Consider the following 20105-nt stretch of genomic DNA (forward strand, 5'->3'; position numbering starts at 1 on the left):
AAAACGCGGCCTCTGATTGGGCGACAGAAGCCACCAATCAGCTTGTGGAGATGCCAGGGATCGTGGCGTCACGTTCCACAAGGGCTGAAACGCAACGTGATTGGCTGAATACATACACTATATCCTGTAAATAAACAAAAAAGACTCGAGACATTTCAAATCGATAGTGACTATACTTGTAATGTACGTGCGAGAGTACTCCGGTCTTGTACTTGAGTAAAAGTAGAAGTACTAGAGTGTACGAATACTCCGTTACAGTAAAAGTCCTGCATTCAAAATGTTACTCAAGTAAAAGTACCAAAGTATTATCATCAAAATATAGTGAAAGTAGCGACAGTTAAAGTAGTCGTTGTGCAGATTGGTCCATTTCAGAATAATATATATGATGTGTTTTATAATGATTGATCATTAAAGTGTTCTCAAAGCTGGTGAAGGTGCAGCTAGTTTGAATGACTTAGTATTCTGCAGGGTAGCTTGTGGATTTACTCCAGGTGGAACTAAAGTCTGATTTAACACTTGATTATATTTCACATCATTAATCCAGATCTTTAAAGTAACTAAATGTATTCGATACATTTTTTTAGGAAAATTGCACTTTCACAAAGTGCAATTGACTGACTTTAAGCCAATGTTTAGCAAATGTTTACCAAGAATAACAAGAATATGGCAGCACTTTTTTTAATTAACAATTGTACTTCTTACATTTCAATTTATATATTTTTCAGTTGTTGTCGATCTTTTATTAATGTTTCTGAAATGGAGCAACTGTCACAAAATACAATACTTTTTTGCTAAAGATAATTTGTTCACATCCCAAAAACATCCCCAGTTTTATGTTGACTATTAAAAACAGAGCAGAATGTAAACAAGTAAACATTTTGAGAACAACAATGTAGACACAATACTCCACAAGACAGTAAATACACAATAACATTTAAACAATATAGGGGTACATTGTTTTTGATGTTTATTCAATAAATAATTTCAAAAATACAGAATAGCAAATGTGAATGTGTTGAAATAAAAAAGGCACTTAAAAAATGGTGACGGGTGCAAACTTTTTTTTCTTTACAAAAATCCAGGAGATCTGAAAATCGTTTCCTTACCACTGATCTTTAAAACCAAATTACATCATCATCATCATCATTCCTATTTCTTTCCAATAAAAAATGTTTTGATCGTCGCACCACAGAAAAAGTTTGGCTGAATTACTGACGCATAGAAAATAAAAAGTGGGACCAATCCCCACTTCATACCTACAAATAAAAACAAGGCATTTCAATAAAAAAAGCAAATTAGTTGGCGAATAAGGCAGGTTTGCGTGTTTTTGGCATAGCTGTGAAGAATTAAAGGACCTGAGTTGGCTTTAAATTAAGCGAGTAAAACCTGGAGCCAAACGGTAATACTACTGAACACTCGTTTTCTAGACATTTCAATTGATTGTTCAGACGAAGAAAGTCACACTATCCTGTTCTGTGGACACATATATGGCTTAACACAGAAACCAAAACATACTGTACACATGCTACCACTCTGCTGGCGCTACACGTGAAGAGTTTCAAACCAAAGAGACTTTAAAAAAAAGACACCTGGTCAATTTCAAAAAGACGGCAAATCAATCGTAAGACTCGGCTCACTGCGTGTTCGACTCCTTGATTCTTTTGGAGAGGAACCCTTCACTTGCTGCCCATCATCGACATCCATTTGAAACCCCTCGACAAAACACCGATGGCTCTATACATGTCGTTTCTTTATCAAAACAAAAAGGCGCAGACAATGCCTTGCCAGTCCCGCTCCGGATCAACACATTCTCTCGAGTTCCGCATAGTAAAAAAACAAAACATTTACACAGACTGTACACATTTCAGATGAAGCACAGAAAATAAAAAGAGTTAGTGAAACAAAATGAAATAGTGGCAAAATGCATTGGTGATTAGAACAAACGAACAGACAAACAGTGAGCATTATATCCCCCCCCCCCCGCCTGTTATCTTCTCCATACAGTGTTGTCACAAGGAAGGAAAGCCTCATCATTTGCCTTCGTACTTTGGATTGACGACAGTCGTTACGGCACTTTTGTAGATCGGATTCTCACCCTGAGAAATAAAGAACAACAACGAGAGTGAGTACAACCGGTTAATAGAGAAACACATCATTTACACACACGCGCCACATTTCGTCACAGTCGTGATCACGGACCCCTCGTTTCTGTTTGCATTTTATTGTTCTCTTTTATCCTCTCGCCTGTATCGACGTGTATTTCATCCTGTCTTCATAACTAATGCTGATGATGTATTTTAAAAAGGTGTTTATTATCATCTGGATGGGGACAACAGCTGGAATTGAGCAATGTCGGCTAAAGCTGCCCCAATTACTGTGTTGTGTGGCAGTTGGTCGATGGGGACCGTCCACGCCACTATAAAGAAATAAACTACATTTTAGTTTACTGCTTATTGTATATTCACTGTATTAACCCCTACTTTTAATCATTATATGAATATATATGTTTTCATTGCAAATTAGTTTTAACCTCTTATGTTTATTTTTTCCATGTTATTATTGCCAATTCTTTCTTTCACTTATTTATATTAACATATTTTTGCTTTACCCTTATGTTTATATAAACATTTTAATGCTTTTTTTATATTGCAAATTTGTTTTAACTTCTTATGTTTGTATACATATTTCTATTTAATGCACATTTTTAACATCTTGTATTTATACACATTTGTATCCCATAGTATTACCGTAACTACTTATTTGCAGTAATTATTGTATTTTTGCACACTTTAGCTTTTAACTTGTTTTGTTTATATAAATATTTTAATCCCATTCTATTTTTCTTTTTGTTGCACATTGTTACTTTAATTTCCTACAAGAAAATCACATGCTGTGCATCTCTACTCGGAGACGACACGTCTAAACCCAAAGCAGATCAAGATGGAGTGTTACAGTATCACAGCACACAAGAAAAACACACAACGAGCATGTGTGTGTGTGTGTGTGTGTGTGTGTGTGTGTGTGTGTGTGTGTGTGTGTGTGTGTGTGTGTGTGTGTGTGTGTTTAGAGTCTAACTGCTGCAGGCGACTGTTCAGTGTCAAACTGCCACTCATCAAGGATCTGCGCCTGAGGCTGACACTGAAGTGCGATTGGTAGCTACAGAAAACCCTTCGCTGAAACTAACATATGATTCGATTATCGTTCAACCCGCCTGATTATTTGGTCTAAAAAGTCAGAAAACGGTATATAAAAGGTTCGTCTTAGATTGACCGCTTTGTTTATTTTTATGATCCATACTCTCAATACGTCTGAGTCATTGTATTTCCAGACTCTTGGTGTTCGGGCTGATCGGACATTTAGATCTGCGGTCTTATAGTTTGAGCAGTTTTCAGGGTAAGATTTCTCACGACACGGCTGTCAAAAGGTCTGTCTCGTAAATTGAAGTGAGCTCGTTTTGACTAACCAACATCTTGGAGGTCAAACAAATCGATCTCCTTCGTTCCATTTGGAAAGTAAGACGTATCTTCCTCTAAATATTAGAAGCAATGGTTTCATCATAGTGTGGGAAAAGCATGCATCTCCAACATGTTTCTACTTTCCATGAAACATAAGTTTTGTGTGTTTTTTACGACAACAATTGGGTTTTAATGGTTTGTTTATCATAAAACAGCAGGATGGTTGTAATTTGATCTGAACAATGTACTGCATGAACAAAGGAAGGAATCTAAATGAGGTCCAAATAAAAACTTCTCGATTTGAACAGTTGTTTTTTATGGAATATGTGGTGACGAGCATTAAGGGAAAAGCCCAACATCACAGCAACTTCAGCCCCAAACAAACGCCACTTGTGTTAAGCTTCCTCGTTTCACAACATGCCGTCACTCCAAAGCAAACCCACAGAAAATCAGTCGAGTCGTGAAACAGAGAAAACTCGTGCAACGGGCGGTACGAACTTTGACCTAAAGAGAAGCGCCTTTATTCCCGTAGCTGGGATTCTGGAACTGGTTAATAGGACTCTTGTAAATGGGGTTTCCTTGCTGACATGGAGAAGAGAGGAAAGGGAAAACAGGACAACAATAAGAGAAGCAGGAGATACAGCAGTGTGAAAGAAAAGACATGAACGTCTGAAAGGAAACACGGAGCAGAACAACTAATGATGTCCGATAGGAACTCATTGTTGTTGTGGTGTTACGCTGGACAACCTGTTCCCATCGCTTGCTCCTCAAACAGGAAGGAGGGGAAGAAGAAGGAGATAAAGGAGAAGGGGAAGAAGAAGGAGATAAAGGAGGAGGGGAAGAAGAAGGAGATAAAGGAGGAGGGGAAGAAGAAGGAGATAAAGGAGGAGGGGAAGAAGAAGGAGATAAAGGAGAAGGGGAAGAAGAAGGAGATAAAGGAGAAGGAGGAGATAAAGGAGGAGGGGAAGAAGAAGGAGGAGGGGAAGAAGGAGGAGGAGGGGAAGAAGGAGGAGGGGAAGAAGGAGAATGCTAACTTTTTAGAGATATCTTTATTTAATGTCTATTTTGTTTTTAGCTCAATCCATAGAAAATGCATCTCTAGGAAAAATCCATCCGAGTAAAGTCAAGATAAATAGGATGTTTTCCATCCCTCTATAATGATCACATGCTCCCCTGTAATGGCACGAAAAATTGCAATTCAGATTATTTTATTAACGTTTTAGTTATTCCAGTAATATCCGAGTGATAAAACTTCACTAGGATATCTTCACTTTCATTTGACAGCAGTTCTGTATCGCTGGCTTACTTGGTCTGATGGACTCTGGTTTACCATAACAAGTCAAACCTCCCCGTCAGCACTCGCTTCTTTATCAAGACAACATAAAGGAACACATCGTTTCCATTTGTTTTATTACTTAAATTAACTTTGAAGTGCGTCTACCTTCTTCTGCTTAAGAAATAAAGTAACACCATCTGTCCAAGTAGCAACATCTCTTACACTCCAGCATTGATCATATGTTCTCCTGTTATGGCACGACCAATTGCAATTCAGATTATCTCACTGTTATTATTTAAACTTGTATTTCTCTTTCATTTGATACCAGTTTGATGGGTATAAAACCCACAGAACCTCTGGGACAACGTCTAACCAATACCAGTATATACAAAAAATAACATCTGTGAAAACATCCCTTTCAGCACCAGCTACTATACAATACAAAAGCAACAACTACTGTGTAATGCATCCAGGAGAGTCTCTCTCTCTCGTGCCGTGTGGACCGAGAGAGGCAGCAGTGTGCCCCTCTGTCAACACACACTAAACAAACGGAGCTGAGGTGGAGCGAGGACAGAGCCTACCTGACTCTGCGACTGTACATTTAGACATTCAGTTTAATATTCCATCTCTCACAAACTTATGTATATATAATAACTTGCTTTATATCAGGGGTGTCAAACTCAAGGCCCGGGGGCCAAATCCGGCCCGCGACTTCATTTTATGTGGCCCCACAAGAGCTTGCAAAGAATATAATGGCCGATTTACAGAATCACGTTGCCCATAAACTACATGTCCCACAATGCATCTCAAATTTCACTTTTTTTCTCAGAATTAGATTTTCTCTCTCAAAATGTCACTTTTTTTTGTTTTCCCAGAATTTGGCTTTTCTTTTTAAATCATTTTGTGACATTCTCACTGAAGAGACTTGCAATTATTTGCCCCAGACTTCTGCTTTCAGACGTAGTTAATTATGAAGTTATTACCCTATCCGATAATAATCCAATTCAGAGGCAATGATGTCCTATAATACATTATTTTACATATTTATATATGTATTTTGATATAGTCTTAAAGTTACAGCCGGCCCTTTGAGTGCAACCATAATGCTGATGTGTATATTTTCTACTTTCTTGTTTATTTCTAGTCCTTTAATTTGTATTGTACAATGCCATGTCTTTTTATGCTGCTGCAAAACAAAAATGTCCCAAATTGGGATCAATAAAGTACTTCTGATCTTATGTATTCCCTGTACAGCACTTTGGTCAACTGAGGTGGTTTTAAATGTGCTACATAAATAAATAAATAAAGATTGAGATTTCACGGCCATCAGACATTGGAATATGCTTCCAGCTGAGCTTCATCAGTGCGACGCTAGCTTCTGCTCGTCCCTGCAGCACTCTTATGTAAAAGCTGAAAAGACGCTCGCTCCAGGTGTTCGACATGTCCTCGTCTCGTGTGCGGCTGACTCACCGTGTCCCACTTGGCGTTCATCTTCTCCTTCTCGAACTTGGCGAACTCTCGGCGGTCGTGGATGATCATGAGCAGCTTCCAGATGAGCAGCAGGGCGAGGCCGATCAGCACGATGCCCGCCACCACGCCGGCCACGATGGGGATGATGTCGGGGCCGGCAGGGCACTCTGAGAGGGGGTGGGGGGTGAGAGAAACAACATGAAGTCAAAGCTAACATTCATACAAATTGTCTTAAAGGTCCCCGATTATACTTAATCATTTTAAACTATTAGTTCTCTCCCTTGCCTGTTGACGGTGAACCATGAGCAGGATTGTTACCCACAATAAAAACGACTACAGAGATAGCTTGGAGAATAACTATGCAACCAAACCGCATCATAAACATTCACCTGTTTGCAACTTACATATATCAATATTCCAATTGCTTGTATATAGATATTCTGCACTATTTCTATTACATTGTATTTTATTTGTATTTACTTGCACTTTGTTATCTGTGTTGTTGTGTCGCCCTGTTGGAGGAGCCTGTGGCCTCAGATTGTCACATCTACGCTGCAGGAATGCACACATGACAATGAAAGGCTCGACTGCAGCAGTCTAACCGTACCCAGCGTCTCCACCACGTAGACCTCCTTGGTGTCGTTCCTGATGGCGTAGGTGTAGTAGAACCAGCAGTCGTTGGCGTCGCGCTCCTTGCAGTGGGTCAGGGGGAAGCTCTGGTCGGTGGGCTGGGGCATCTTCTCGCGGTCCTTCACTTTGATCAGCTGGAAGTAGCTGCAGTCGTGCTCACACGTGTCCTTCTTCTCTCCGGCCTCGAACGCTCGGCACTGCACGCAGTCTCTGAAGGCGAGGAAGAAGGGTTCGTTTACCGTGTGTTTTATATATTCGTTAGTCCCTGTTCCCCATGGCCTTTGACCCCTAACCCATCACGGTCTCCCTGCTTCCACTCCTACTTATTTCATTTATTATTATTTGCCCCTTTTGTTTGTTTGTGCACCATGTAAAGCGGCCTTTGGTCCCTTGAAAGGCGTTATACAAATGTAATCTATTATTATTACACATTGGTAGATGTTTCGTATCTTGAGAAAGTGAACGACAGGATGAAGAAAGTGGAGGAACTCAGAGGCAAACATGTAGCCTATCATTTAGAGACTGAGGTCATGATACCGCAAATTAAAAACATTACATGTTTGAATGTCCTTATAATGTATTCAACTATATTCCCTGCAAATGTAATGTCCAAACGTTGAGGCGTCAATTCTGTTTCAAAGAATGTTCACACCAAGTAGTTAAATGTTACCGTCACGCATCTGTAACTTACCTCAAATCCATATTTACAAATACTATTTTTTACATTACGCGGAGCCCTATCTCTGGAACCCATGGGTCCAATTAGGTGATTGACAGCTCTTTGTAACCGTTAGAGCCAATAGAATCGAGGGGCAGTTCATACATCCATGTAAACATTACCATTGGTCAGTTAAAATGACTGGCACAGCATGCTCTAAAGCAGACGCCTGCTCAACAATATATGCCGTTTATTGCCGATAAATGTAACGATGGATTATCAGTAATCATTTCAAAGTGACGGAGACATTGGATTAACCTTCAGCAGCGTCTTTATGCCCTTGAACACAACTTTTGATCACAGAACAGCAAAGGTAAGACATATTTATTGTTATGTAAAGTGAAGTTCTGCGTTGCTCTTTCCTGGCTGCCAGTTAAAATCCTCAGAATTTTTAGCACTATTTACGAGTCTGTCTGGAATAAAACCTCTAAACATACATGTTATTTAATAATCTGTGACCAGTGGGAATATTATATTTTATGATGTCACAAAGTCGAGCTAAGCATGCTAGCTCCAGACTCACTTGTGCTCGGCGCAGACCCCGGGGCAGGTGGGGCAGATCTCGCAGGTAGGACCCTGGAACTTGGGGTTGGTGCATTTGCAGATTCCACACTCGCACGTGCCGCGGCCGTTACAGATCTGCCCGTTCTTGGCGAGGCAGGTGGCCGTCTCCAGCGAGCAGTCGCAGGCGCTGCCGGTGTAGTTGGCGTCACAGATGCACTTCCTGCACTCACAGCGGCCGTGTCCTGGGGAAGTAAGTAAGTAAGCAACATTTATTTATAAAGCGCTTTTCCCAGACATAGTCACAACGTGTTTGACAAAGCATTAAAACATCATACGAATCATAAAAGAATAAAAGATATATATATTATAAGCAATCTGAGCCTCCTGTTTTCAGGAATGAGCTGCCAACACAATACATGAAACCCTACGGAGAGCTGTGGGTTTTCTCATCAATATCAACCATCATTTACACACGATTGATTTGTCTAACTTCTCATTTATGAGGCAATACACCTCTAGTGAGCGGCCCCATGTGTGGCCCTCGGTGAGAAAAGTTTGGATATCCCTGATCTACATAAACCAAAAATGCACAGGATCTTATCGGCTTCGTTCCGAGGACTTGCTTCTTCCAACTGTTCCAAAAGTCCGTACTGAACTGGGGAAGAGGTTCAGCTACGCTGCTCCTGTGGCGTGGAACCAGCTCACTTTATGCTGCGTTTCCATTACAGTTTAGTAGCTGGGCAGTAACTATAGTAACGCAGGGTAGACGGAGCCGTGACGTCCTCTTCAATGCGAAACACACAAAACCAACATCAGCTGTTAGCTGTTAGCACTCAGAGCTCACAGCTCCTCATATCTGTTCAGAAACTAGACAGAAGTTAAACGAGTACAAACCATAGACTGCCCGTGTCATGGAGGATACAGGTTTATTTATGTCTGTAGGCCGTTGTTGTGAGTGTGTACGGTCGGAGCATATACTGCGTTAGCTTAGCCGATCTCCATTCAGAAAACACGCATTTTAAAAGGTGTTTCGCCTGCCGTCTGTCTGCAGACTTGTCAAAGCATTAATTCATGGTTGTTACTAACCGGTATCAGTATGTTGTTACTTCGGTATCACTTTGAAACGTGTATTACAATTAAATCACGGTTAAATATGTTCATTTGGTTGTAGTTGTAGCCCCCTGGCCAGCGATTCTCTCACTAGTTTAGCATGCTCAGCCCGGTTGTTGGCCCGGAAAGAACCTGTGAAACCGTACCTGTTAGCCGGAACTACCAGGCCTCTCTTGAAAAAGAGTGTTTTTTAATCTCAATGAGACCTATCCTTCAAAAGCAAACTGAAAACCCATCTCTTCGCATCTGACTTCCTTGTAAGCTAGCTTCCATCAACATTAGCATCACTCGAGTCACGCGCTTTTATCGCATGGCAATACTTATGTTATGCTATGACGCTTGTATTTTGCTTTTGTCTTTCTCTCACTTCTTGTGAGTTGGGGCTTTAATACATTTGGATTTGATTTGATAATCCTGGTTAAATAAAGGTAACATCAAATAAAGAGTTCACAGTGAGAACGGTTTCAGTCTCAAGAACTCTACGAGCCTCACCTCCGCAGAGCTTGTTGTTGGAGCGGTCGCAGTTGAAGTTGTCGCACTCGCAGTACTTCCCGCTGTAGATCTCTGCAGGGTTCTCTCGCTTCTTGCATTCGCATGTGCCGCAGACACAGTCTCCGTTGTTGCTGCAGATGTCCGTACCGTTGTCCTTTCGACAGTTAGCATCCAGATCCTCGGTCCGCACCTCGTCCTTGCTGCACTCGCAGAGACGCCCGATACGCCCGTCGTTACACCTGACGCAGGAGAACAGAGCTCAATCAGAGGAGGAACAAGCACTCAGACAAAAGGTAAAAGTACCACGGAGAAGAAATAGTTTGTTACGTGTAAAAGTTTGCAGTTCAACAATTCTACTTATGTAAAACAACTAGCAGCAAAATATAGTAACTGTGAAGTACCAAAACTAAAAGTACTCATTATGCAAAATGGCAAATGTTTGAAAAATATACATCAGAGGATTTTAATAAGTGGTGCAATAACATGTATATCTATTTATTTTGCAGCTTGTTGAGGTGAAGTGTTCTTTAACAATGTCTTACATGTTAGTTTCGTTGTCCATAATAGAATGTCATCATTAATTTGTCAAATATTTATTCTAATTAATAACATGAACCTGTAAAGCAGGGCTTTTCAATTAGTTTGGAATTGTTGCCGGTTGATGATCCAAAGCAAGGGGCCGGGAAAAAAAGGCTTGAAGTAGTGGAGTAGAAGTATATATAGGAAATACTATAGAAAACCTCAAAATGTACACAAGTACAGTACTTGATTAAATGCACTTGGAATACTTTCTACCACTGGCGTTAACAATAGTCATACATTATAAGCAGAGCATAATTCATCAAATACAAAAAAAGCATGATAATGTGAGAGTGAGAACCCTGGGCTCAACCGACAGGTTTGATCATTTGGGGGCGAACACACATATCTCCCTCGTTATTGATCCACCATGTGCTGTTGAAGCCCAGAATGCAACAGCTTGGACCAAACGCATCGCAGCACCTGGTGTTTTCTAATAAGCAGCTCTGCTTTCTGGTTAAAGAATACAGCTGTGTTTGGAAACACTCTAAAATAAAGCAGCAGCGATTCAGCGAATGTTTGGTCTGAATACTGACTTGCAGGCTCCGCACTCGAAGATCCCGTTGCCCTCGTAGCACTTGTCGCTGTCGGGCTCTCCCTCAGAGGCGCACTGACAGTCGCAGATGAAGTTCAGAACCACCTCCACCTCCTCGGTGAAGCCCAGCGGTTTGATTTTAATCACCTCAGGCTTTCCGTTCGATGGACACTTCTGGGACTCGATGGAAATCTTGAAAGACACCTGGAAGCCAGAGGAGAGTTTATAGAGTCATTATAACTATTAAAGGCTTTGAAGCCAAGTGTCCCGACTTCCAGACATGACTCGGATCATTTGATGCTTTTCTCATTTATTGTTTCTTTTGAATTAAAGCATGTTTTTCCCCCTTTTTATAAACTTGGAACAGCCAGTTCCCCCATGAGGAAGCACAAAGGACCATTTGGACATCCAGACTTTAAAGTAACACTGCAGCTGATTATTGAGATCTAACAGCCCTTGTGTTAGCAATGTTCTCCACACTCGGATATTTGGGATCCTCCATGAGTTCATATGTTAAAGACAGGGTTTTTCGTAATATTAGATTTCTAAACCAACGTTCAAATGTAGGCAAGTTTGTTTAAACCAGGTATTTCTGCACAGTTGCATACAGGGATTAGGCTAGGATTTAGAACCAGATTTAAATGAAAAAAGTGGATGATGACATCATAAAATAAAATAAAATGTAATGGGGTATAATCCAATATACACATGTTGCAGCCAAAGGAAGGTCTGTACCTCGTCTCCGATGGAGATGTTGGAGCACTTCCTGCCGTTCTCCCCTGTTCCCTCCACACCGTTCTTGCAGATGGATTTGTATGTGATGGTAACTCCTTCTGGCAGACGGCCATTTTCCAGAATGACCTCAGACGACAAAGACTGCCAAAACATACAATAAAAACCATCACTCCAGGCTCCAGTGCAGACACAATCAACAGACACCATTATTCCATTTCCAAACCCAGCTTCTTACGGGCAGGAGATGTTACAATGCTTGGCCTCACTAACACATGCAGTATGTGAAGGAGTGTCGTGGCTAAGGCTTAACTGTACTATTATATTTTATTATACATTTGTATTGTGTTGCTCTGTTGGAGGAGCCTAAGCATTTCATGTCATAACTACACTGTAGCTATGCACACATGACAATAAAAGCCTTCAAAGTCTTGAAACTTGAAAGTCTGAGTGATTTGGTAAGATGGACAACATTCATGTAACCTGAATGTTTGCATAGTATTTACTGTACAGGAGTTGGAGATACAGAAGTCTTAAAGGTCCCATGTCATGCTGTTCTGGTTGTTACCAGAAAAGCTCATTCTGAGCACACGCACAAACTCCAGGCTGTGGGTGTGTGTGTGTGTTTAGGGCTGGGTTTCACGGTGTCTCGCTGTCTCGCAGACGACCACTGGCCCTGCCCCCCCCCTCACAGGGAGGGGGGGCAGGAGCTCCAACAAGCCGTGTAGGACAGAGTGAATACACACAGGCTACTACACAGAGCTCCTGTTTGAGCCAATGTGAGTTTGGAACATTGAACAATGTAAATCTATTCTAGTCGACCTGTAATTCTGATCAGTAGAAATGGCCATGACGTGGACCTTTAACTTTGATTATTTGTTTTACATAAGCAAGTAAAGGGCCAATTTGTGATGATTTGTCGTATACAATTATTTAGCCTAAACATCTTTAAGAAGGATTCCAAATGAGGAGAGAAAGTCAGATCCCAGAGGCATGTCTCAAAGTGAAAGTCCGATGTGAAGCTGGTGCAGGTTGACTCACATTGTAAGCATCAATGATGAGTTTGATCACGTTGCTGGAGTTGGAGGACAGCGTGCCGACGGCGGATTTAGGAATGAGATTCTTCAGCTCCTGATGGAGACACAAGGTGAGAACAGAATCACAAACGCGTTCAATGGAAGAGGCTAGCTTCACCCGTCTGCACCGAGAACAACGTTCACCTTGTAGACGGGCTGGAACTCCTCGGTGACGGCGAAGATGGTCTGGATGTTGTGATCGCTCAGCTTCTGCACCAAATGGGCGATGGAGGGGTAGTCCTGTCAACGATAAACACACGCATAAATTAAAGCGGAATTCAGCCGCCATGGAGAAGCAGCGGTCAGTTATTAAGCGCCATAAATCTACTACTGCTTAATGAAATAACTTCTTATATTAAACTACAATGTAACTTGTATTGCATACCCGCCGTATTCTATTTTAGCCGGTTTAATTTGTGTTCTCTTGGCATTTTAATGAATGTTTTTTAATCTATTCAAAATGCACCTGGACATGTTCCTTTTGCACTTTGTCTTCATGCTTTTTAATGTGTTTTGTAATTGCATATTGTTGAAATGTGCTACATAAATAAACGTGCCTCATGTGAGAAACGACTTTTAAAATCAAGAAGAGGCCATCAGTGAAAGCTAAAAACGGCACACATGCTCAGTTGCGTCTCCCTGGATACAGTCTGCATATTCAATCAATGACGTACATAGTAGTGGCTCATGGTGTACATGTTGTTCTCCAGGTGACACTTCCCGTCGTTGGGCAGGACGATGCCGCCCAGTTTTCCGTCTCCGGCGAAGTGGAACCCAGCGTCGGTGGAGAACACCAGCAGGCGGGTCACGTTCCTCCAGCCGATCTGATTCTGGGAAGACAAACGGAGAGAGATTAATATTATAAACCTATTATAGTGTTTCTCATCAATATATTACAGGTCTCAGATATATACAGAACATTGCAGCATTACCCATAATCCCCTCTGTTTCCAAAGTGCTGTTTCTCTGTCTGTTACTTTAGATGACAACAAGGAGCCCCTCCCCACGCCCCTCAGAGAGAGATTTGGTTACAAAGAACTCAATGGTGCTCTAGAGGAGATTCAGGTGATAAGGGGGGGGGGGGGGGGGGGGGGTTACCTTGGTTGCTGATTGGCTAATGGTTACACAAGACAACAGAGGGGACATATGTTGATGTAGAAGAGACATGGAGAAGAGGGGACACATGTTGATGTAGAGGAGACATGAAGAAGAGGGGACACATGTTGATGTAGAAGAGACATGGAGAAGAGGGGACACATGTTGATGTAGAAGAGACATGAAGAAGAGGGGACACATGGTGATGAAGAAGAGACATGAAGAAGAGGGGACACATGTTGATGTAGAAGAGACATGAAGAAGAGGGGACACATGTTGATGTAGAAGAGACGTGGAGAAGAGGGGACACATGTTGATGTAGAAGAGACATGAAGAAGAGGGGACACATGGTGATGAAGAAGAGACATGAAGAAGAGGGGACACATGTTGATGTAGAAGAGACATGAAGAAGAGGGGACACATGTTGATGTAGAAGAGACGTGGAGAAGAGGGGACACATGTTGATGTAGAGGAGACATGAAGAAGAGGGGACACATGTTGATGTAGAAGAGACATGGAGAAGAGGGGACACATGTTGATGTAGAAGAGACATGAAGAAGAGGGGACACATGGTGATGAAGAAGAGACATGAAGAAGAGGGGACACATGTTGATGTAGAAGAGACATGAAGAAGAGGGGACACATGTTGATGTAGAAGAGACGTGGAGAAGAGGGGACACATGTTGATGTAGAAGAGACATGAAGAAGAGGGGCATGTTGATGTAGAAGAGACATGAAGAAGAGGGGACACATGGTGATGTAGAAGAGACATGAAGAAGAGGGGACACATGGTGATGTAGAAGAGACATGAAGAAGAGGGGACACATGTTGATGTAGAAGAGACATGCAGAAGAGGGGACACATGTTGATGTAGAAGAGACATGCAGAAGAGGGGCATGTTGATGTAGAAGAGACATGAAGAAGAGGGGACACATGTTGATGTAGAAGAGACATGCAGAAGAGGGGACACATGTTGATGTAGAGAGACATGAGGAAGAGGGGACACATGCTGATGTAGAAGAGACATGAAGAAGAGGGGACACATGTTGATGTAGAAGAGACATGAAGAAGAGAGGACACATGTTGATGTAGAAGAGACATGAAGAAGAGGGGACACATGTTGATGAAGAAGAGACATGGAGAAGAGGGGACACATGTTGATGAAGAAGAGACATGAAGAAGAGGGGACACATGTTGATGTAGAAGAGACATGAAGAAGAGGGGACACATGTTGATGGAGAAGAGACATGGAGAAGAGGGGACACATGTTGATGTAGAAGAGACATGGAGAAGAGGGGACACATGTTGATGTAGAAGAGACATGAAGAAGAGGGGACACATGTTGATGTAGAAGAGACATGAAGAAGAGGGGACACATGTTGATGTAGAAGAGACATGAAGAAGAGGGGACACATGTTGATGGAGAAGAGACATGAAGAAGAGGGGACACATGTTGATGTAGAAGAGACATGAAGAAGAGGGGACACATGTTGATGTAGAAGAGACATGAAGAAGAGGGGACACATGTTGATGTAGAAGAGACATGGAGAAGAGGGGACACATGTTGATGGAGAAGAGACATGGAGAAGAGGGGACACATGTTGATGTAGAAGAGACATGAAGAAGAGGGGACACATGTTGATGGAGAAGAGACATGAAGAAGAGGGGACACATGTTGATGTAGAAGAGACATGAAGAAGAGGGGACACATGTTGATGTAGAAGAGACATGAAGAAGAGGGGACACATGTTGATGTAGAAGAGACATGAAGAAGAGGGGACACATGTTGATGTAGAAGAGACATGAAGAAGAGGGGACACATGTTGATGGAGAAGAGACATGAAGAAGAGGGGACACATGTTGATGGAGAAGAGACATGGAGAAGAGGGGACACATGTTGATGGAGAAGAGACATGGAGAAGAGGGGACACTAGCTACAGAGCAGCAGGTCTAGATATCTCGCTCCTCACCTCGCAGACGGCCACCTGCATGATGGCGTCGAAGCCGCCCTCCGGAGAGTCCAGGTTTCCTGAGATCTGCTGCTGACTGACCAGGTTGTTGAACTCGTCTCCTTTGTCCGTCAGCTTCAGGACGTTCTTGTAGCTGAAGGGGCTGGTGCAGTTCTGGTTCCCCGTGCAGGGGTTGATGAGCCGGGCAGGCGTGGTGCTGATGTAAGGCATCACCGTCTTCTCCACAAACGAGCCGAAACCTAAAAAAGGAGAAGAATCTTTGCATCAGTCCAGAAGTTAGAGATGCAAAGTCAAAAGTGCTGCTTTGAACGAAACCTAATGCGGAGGTTAGAAAACTGGAATAACTAGAATCAGGGTTCATACACTTTTTCACCGACTTTTTTTTTCCCCATGACCTTTACCTAATTTCCCATGACCAAAGAAATGACTCTTTCTCAGCGGTGCCACTGAAAATGGTTTATTTTAACATGGAACAGGAAAATAAGGTCTGCATCTGAAACATGTCGTGCCTCAAACAAATCAAATAGTAGGCTTACTAGCTCCTACACGCTAAAGCAACTGTCGAGGGCGTGGTGTAAAAATCTCTCACCAGCGAAATACCTCGACAGTTAAATGCCATTTTACGTTTCATTACGATACAGTATTTATTATCGTTATAGTATTACTATTTCGGCGATTAGATAAAATATAAATTTGATGCAACTTTAGACTTTTCCAAAACTTTGGGAAAAATACTGGAATTAGCATTTTGAATTTCCATGGCTTTTCCAGGTTTTTAATGACCGTAGGAACCCTGATTAATTTCACGTGAAGACTAGGGGTAGAGGAGTGTGAGAATCTGGTTCGGGATATTGTCAGATATCAGATAAGTGCAATATTTGATTATGTACAGTATGAATGCAATAGGGAAAGTGCAATTTGATTATGTATGTGCAATAGGGAAAGTTCGGTACCTGTATGTTTCTTGTTGTTTCTTTGCCGTGTGATATATGTGATCTCTGTTCTGTATCTATGACTGATTGACCTGAATGTTTTTTATGTGTATTATCTCGATGCCCAAGACAAATTTCTCCTAAGGGAGACAATAAAACTCTATCTAATCTAATCTGGAACAAACTCCCAGAAACCCGCAGGTCCGCTGCAACTCTCACTACTTTCAAATCCAGGCTGAAGACTTTTCTTTTTGCCGCTGCTTTTAATTGAACTATTCACATCTTACACTGCACCGTAACTTTTATTTATGTACCCGTGTTATTCACATTTTATTATCTTTGCTATTTAATGTTTCCAATGTGTTTTGTAAAGCACTTTGAACTGCCTTGTGGTGAAAAGAGCTATATAAATAAACTTTAAACAGAAGAGCCTTTCCTTCCCTGATGCAAGGCAGATATAATGTATTACAAATGCTTTTATTCCAGACATTATAACGATGTCTTTATTGGGAGTTTTTCTTACCAATCCTGAAATCTGAGGTGATCCCCTGCATCTCCCTCATGAGGTCGGTGCCGAGGTTCTTCACGTTTTCCAAATCGTCCTTCATGGAGAAGGAGAGGTCCATGAGGTAATACAGGTCGATGGGGTAATCCTCCGCACGCTTGAATTTCAGATCGAAGGTCTGGGGCTCACCTGAAGGGAAAACAAACGATAGCTTTTAAGGAAATTAAAGAGGTGGTGACGACAGGTTGATGCTGTTCATCACCTTTAACCTGACATGGACAACTGAAAGTGTAAGACGAGTTTATTTACATTAATTTAGTTATTTATATTCATGCTGTTTTTTACATGTTTATTCTTATATTACTCTAATTACACTTGAGTGAACTTTTACGCGTCATATCCTGAGTTTCACTGCTGCTATGACGATCCATAAAGGTCTTTATTTAAGTGCTACTCCTGATAATTCAAACTTCTCTTTATTTAGTGATTTTCAAAACGTATTGTACACAGAATTAATGACTTCTGGTTTTGCTTTGAAGCGGGTCGACTAGTATTAGTATGTTAGTATGCCCGTATACCATAGACTGTTACGGTACGTCCACACGGTTCCGTCGCATTGAAGCTTGCCGGTGGGCGTGCCTGGCGCACGACCAACAACCAATCACATGAATCTCCCGCCCCGGACAAACAAGCACGCGGTTTGATTGGCTAGCGCTTGTACTGGCATATGATTTGATTGGCTGGCGCTTCCGTCGACGCTTGAAAAGTTGAACTTTTCTCAACTTTCGACGCAAGCAACGGAGGCGACCGCGTGGACCTACCGTTAAACTACCTACATAAAACAAACGCATATTTCCAGCCTGCTTTTGCAACACATTCACAGACCTGTCTCCGGGAGCTTAATATTTACCAGATCGGAGCGTGAGGGTGAGTTTCTGCGGCTGGATCTGGGTGATCTGCTCCGGCTTCAGTTTCTCTGCCACGTCCTTCTTACGGTTGGTGACCGGTTTGTCTTTGTCGATGTTGATGCCGCCACGTGGGTTCTCAATTTTGGTCACGGCACAATTTCTCTTCTTCAGGGACTCCAGATCATCGCAGCGGGCCGACTTGGACTCGCCCACAGTGAGGAAGTTCTGTGGAAAAGGAGGTTTTTGTGAGCAAATGAGTTCTTGATTAATATTCTAACTTCTTTCACAGACAGCGGATAGCAAGGTGTTCTCCCAGTATCAGGCGACACACAATGAGTCCTACAAAGGCAGTGTTGTGGTATAATAACAAGACATATTTACATTTAACACACATTTACCAAGCACCACTGTATAAGCTCATTTTCATCAGAGATGCATGCGAGGAGTCACCTGGGAAGTTCCCGTAAATAAAGAGGAATTTGTCTTGGTGTGAAGGGCATGAAGAAACATGTCGCCAACATTACAAACATGTTACAGGAGCAACAGAACATGTCAAACAAGATGTTGAAGGGTAAAGTCAGACATAGAAACTAGAACAGTTGGTTCTGTGTGACATCTGGGAGTGTAATAGCTGCAGATACAAGTGTATGGATCTCTGACATTAAATCAAAGAGTCAATCCACGATACCCTGCTGTCTGTTTACGAGGCCATTGTTCCCTGGCAGCATGAGAAGAGGAGAAACAGATGACCGCCTGGCTAAGAATAATAGATTGATGCACGTGATATTCCTGTGGGCAGAGCCACGGAGAAACTGAGACAAAGAGCTCAGTCAAAACTAAAATAGTGCTTTGACCCAATTCTATTAAAACCCCATGACCCACAGAAGCATTCTTCTCCCCCTGCATTCTGCCGTTCATTAAATTACATTTAGTGGACGCGATCCAGATCATCTGTAGTCGAAACACGATGAAACACTTCTGGTTCTGTAGAATATTAGGGTGTTATTATGGTGTATACACAACGTTTTGTACAAAGGAGAAGTTAATATAGAGAGGTGTCAAGTGTTGTTTCTCAGTGGTGTTAAACATCACATGTCCTCCGACTGTCCAAAGACTAAACCAAATGTACTTGATATATCCTCTTCAGCAAGCAAACACTTAAAATGTGCAGTCATGATGTTATTTCACAACGTCTGGGTAGGATATAAGTCAGCCTGACAGACACATGCTGGCAAGAATTATCAGGAATGCAGCAGTGTCTTGAAAAATGAAAAACTGAGAAAAATACCCCCAAACCAGAGAGATGTTGTTATCGCCAGTACCAGTGCTAGAGAGCAGGGACTTTCGCGGGAGAAAAAGGTTCCTATGTCTGATTGGCTGGGCGGATTGCAAACCACGCCCCGTCAAACTCCCAAAAAGTGTTGTGAAGCCGCCATTTTATTACCCTCGCATTAGCATTATTAGCATTAGCATTAGCGCAGCGCAGAAACGCAGAGAGACTAACGTATGGCAACACAAAATAAAACATGGGAGCGGTGGAGATGAGGAGGTGTCGGCGTTCTGGCGATTTACTCGGAAGGCTTCAGGAGAAGCTGCTGGGACTCCCAGCAGCTTCTCCTGAAGCCTTCCCCAACTCCGGGGACTTCCGGCCGGGGACTTTGGGCGGCAGTATACGCCGTGAAGTGGTTTGCGGCCTGCCAGTAAACCCAAAGCAGAAGAAGAAGAAGTGACGTCAGCGGCTTAATTTGCCTAATCCTCCCTCAGGAACTTATTCCGGTGTGAACGCGATCGGCACTTAGTTCATGAGAACTAAAGAGTTCTCATGAACTAAGTTCTGATGAACCTTTGTGGGAAAAGTACTGCGTGTGAAAGCGCCTAAAAAGGCACAAGAGGATGACTCCCAGCTGTGTTAGACGTTTTTGGGAAAGTTAACCATTAATCAACGCTGCCACATAAACCATAAATGGTGTATATGCCACACCCACAGTTATTACAAATTCTAGACAACTTAATTGTATTTTGTTCAAGACTGTTTGTGCTTTATTTAGTGAGAGAGACGGACAGGAAATGCAGGGGAACGAGGGGACGAAACGAAGCCTTGGTTGGACTTGAGCTCCC

At 42.2% G+C, this 20105-nt stretch overlaps 1 protein-coding gene across 2 annotated transcripts in view; it reads right to left on the bottom strand.

Annotated features, from left to right (window-relative positions):
• Positions 1 to 950: 950 nt before the first annotated feature.
• Positions 951 to 20105, bottom strand: part of LOC117461972 (integrin beta-1-like) — a 32878-nt gene continuing 13723 nt past the window's right edge. The window contains exons 4-17 of one of the 2 annotated variants that reach the window (XM_034103965.2): positions 17990 to 18212; positions 17098 to 17268; positions 15643 to 15881; positions 13252 to 13407; positions 12722 to 12817; positions 12543 to 12632; positions 11505 to 11645; positions 10771 to 10973; positions 9656 to 9894; positions 8073 to 8295; positions 6809 to 7041; positions 6202 to 6368; positions 3960 to 4037; positions 951 to 2096 (exon numbers count right to left, since the gene is read on the bottom strand). In XM_034103965.2, coding sequence (XP_033959856.1) covers positions 3960 to 4037; positions 6202 to 6368; positions 6809 to 7041; positions 8073 to 8295; positions 9656 to 9894; positions 10771 to 10973; positions 11505 to 11645; positions 12543 to 12632; positions 12722 to 12817; positions 13252 to 13407; positions 15643 to 15881; positions 17098 to 17268; positions 17990 to 18212 — 2259 coding nt within the window. In that variant the 3' untranslated portion in view covers positions 951 to 2096. The remainder of the gene's footprint in view (positions 2097 to 3959; positions 4038 to 6201; positions 6369 to 6808; positions 7042 to 8072; positions 8296 to 9655; positions 9895 to 10770; positions 10974 to 11504; positions 11646 to 12542; positions 12633 to 12721; positions 12818 to 13251; positions 13408 to 15642; positions 15882 to 17097; positions 17269 to 17989; positions 18213 to 20105) is intronic. The other variant, XM_034103967.2, reaches the window with a different exon arrangement.

The sequence above is a fragment of the Pseudochaenichthys georgianus genome, chromosome 17 (assembly GCF_902827115.2).
Source record: "Pseudochaenichthys georgianus chromosome 17, fPseGeo1.2, whole genome shotgun sequence".
NCBI lineage: Eukaryota > Metazoa > Chordata > Actinopteri > Perciformes > Channichthyidae > Pseudochaenichthys > Pseudochaenichthys georgianus.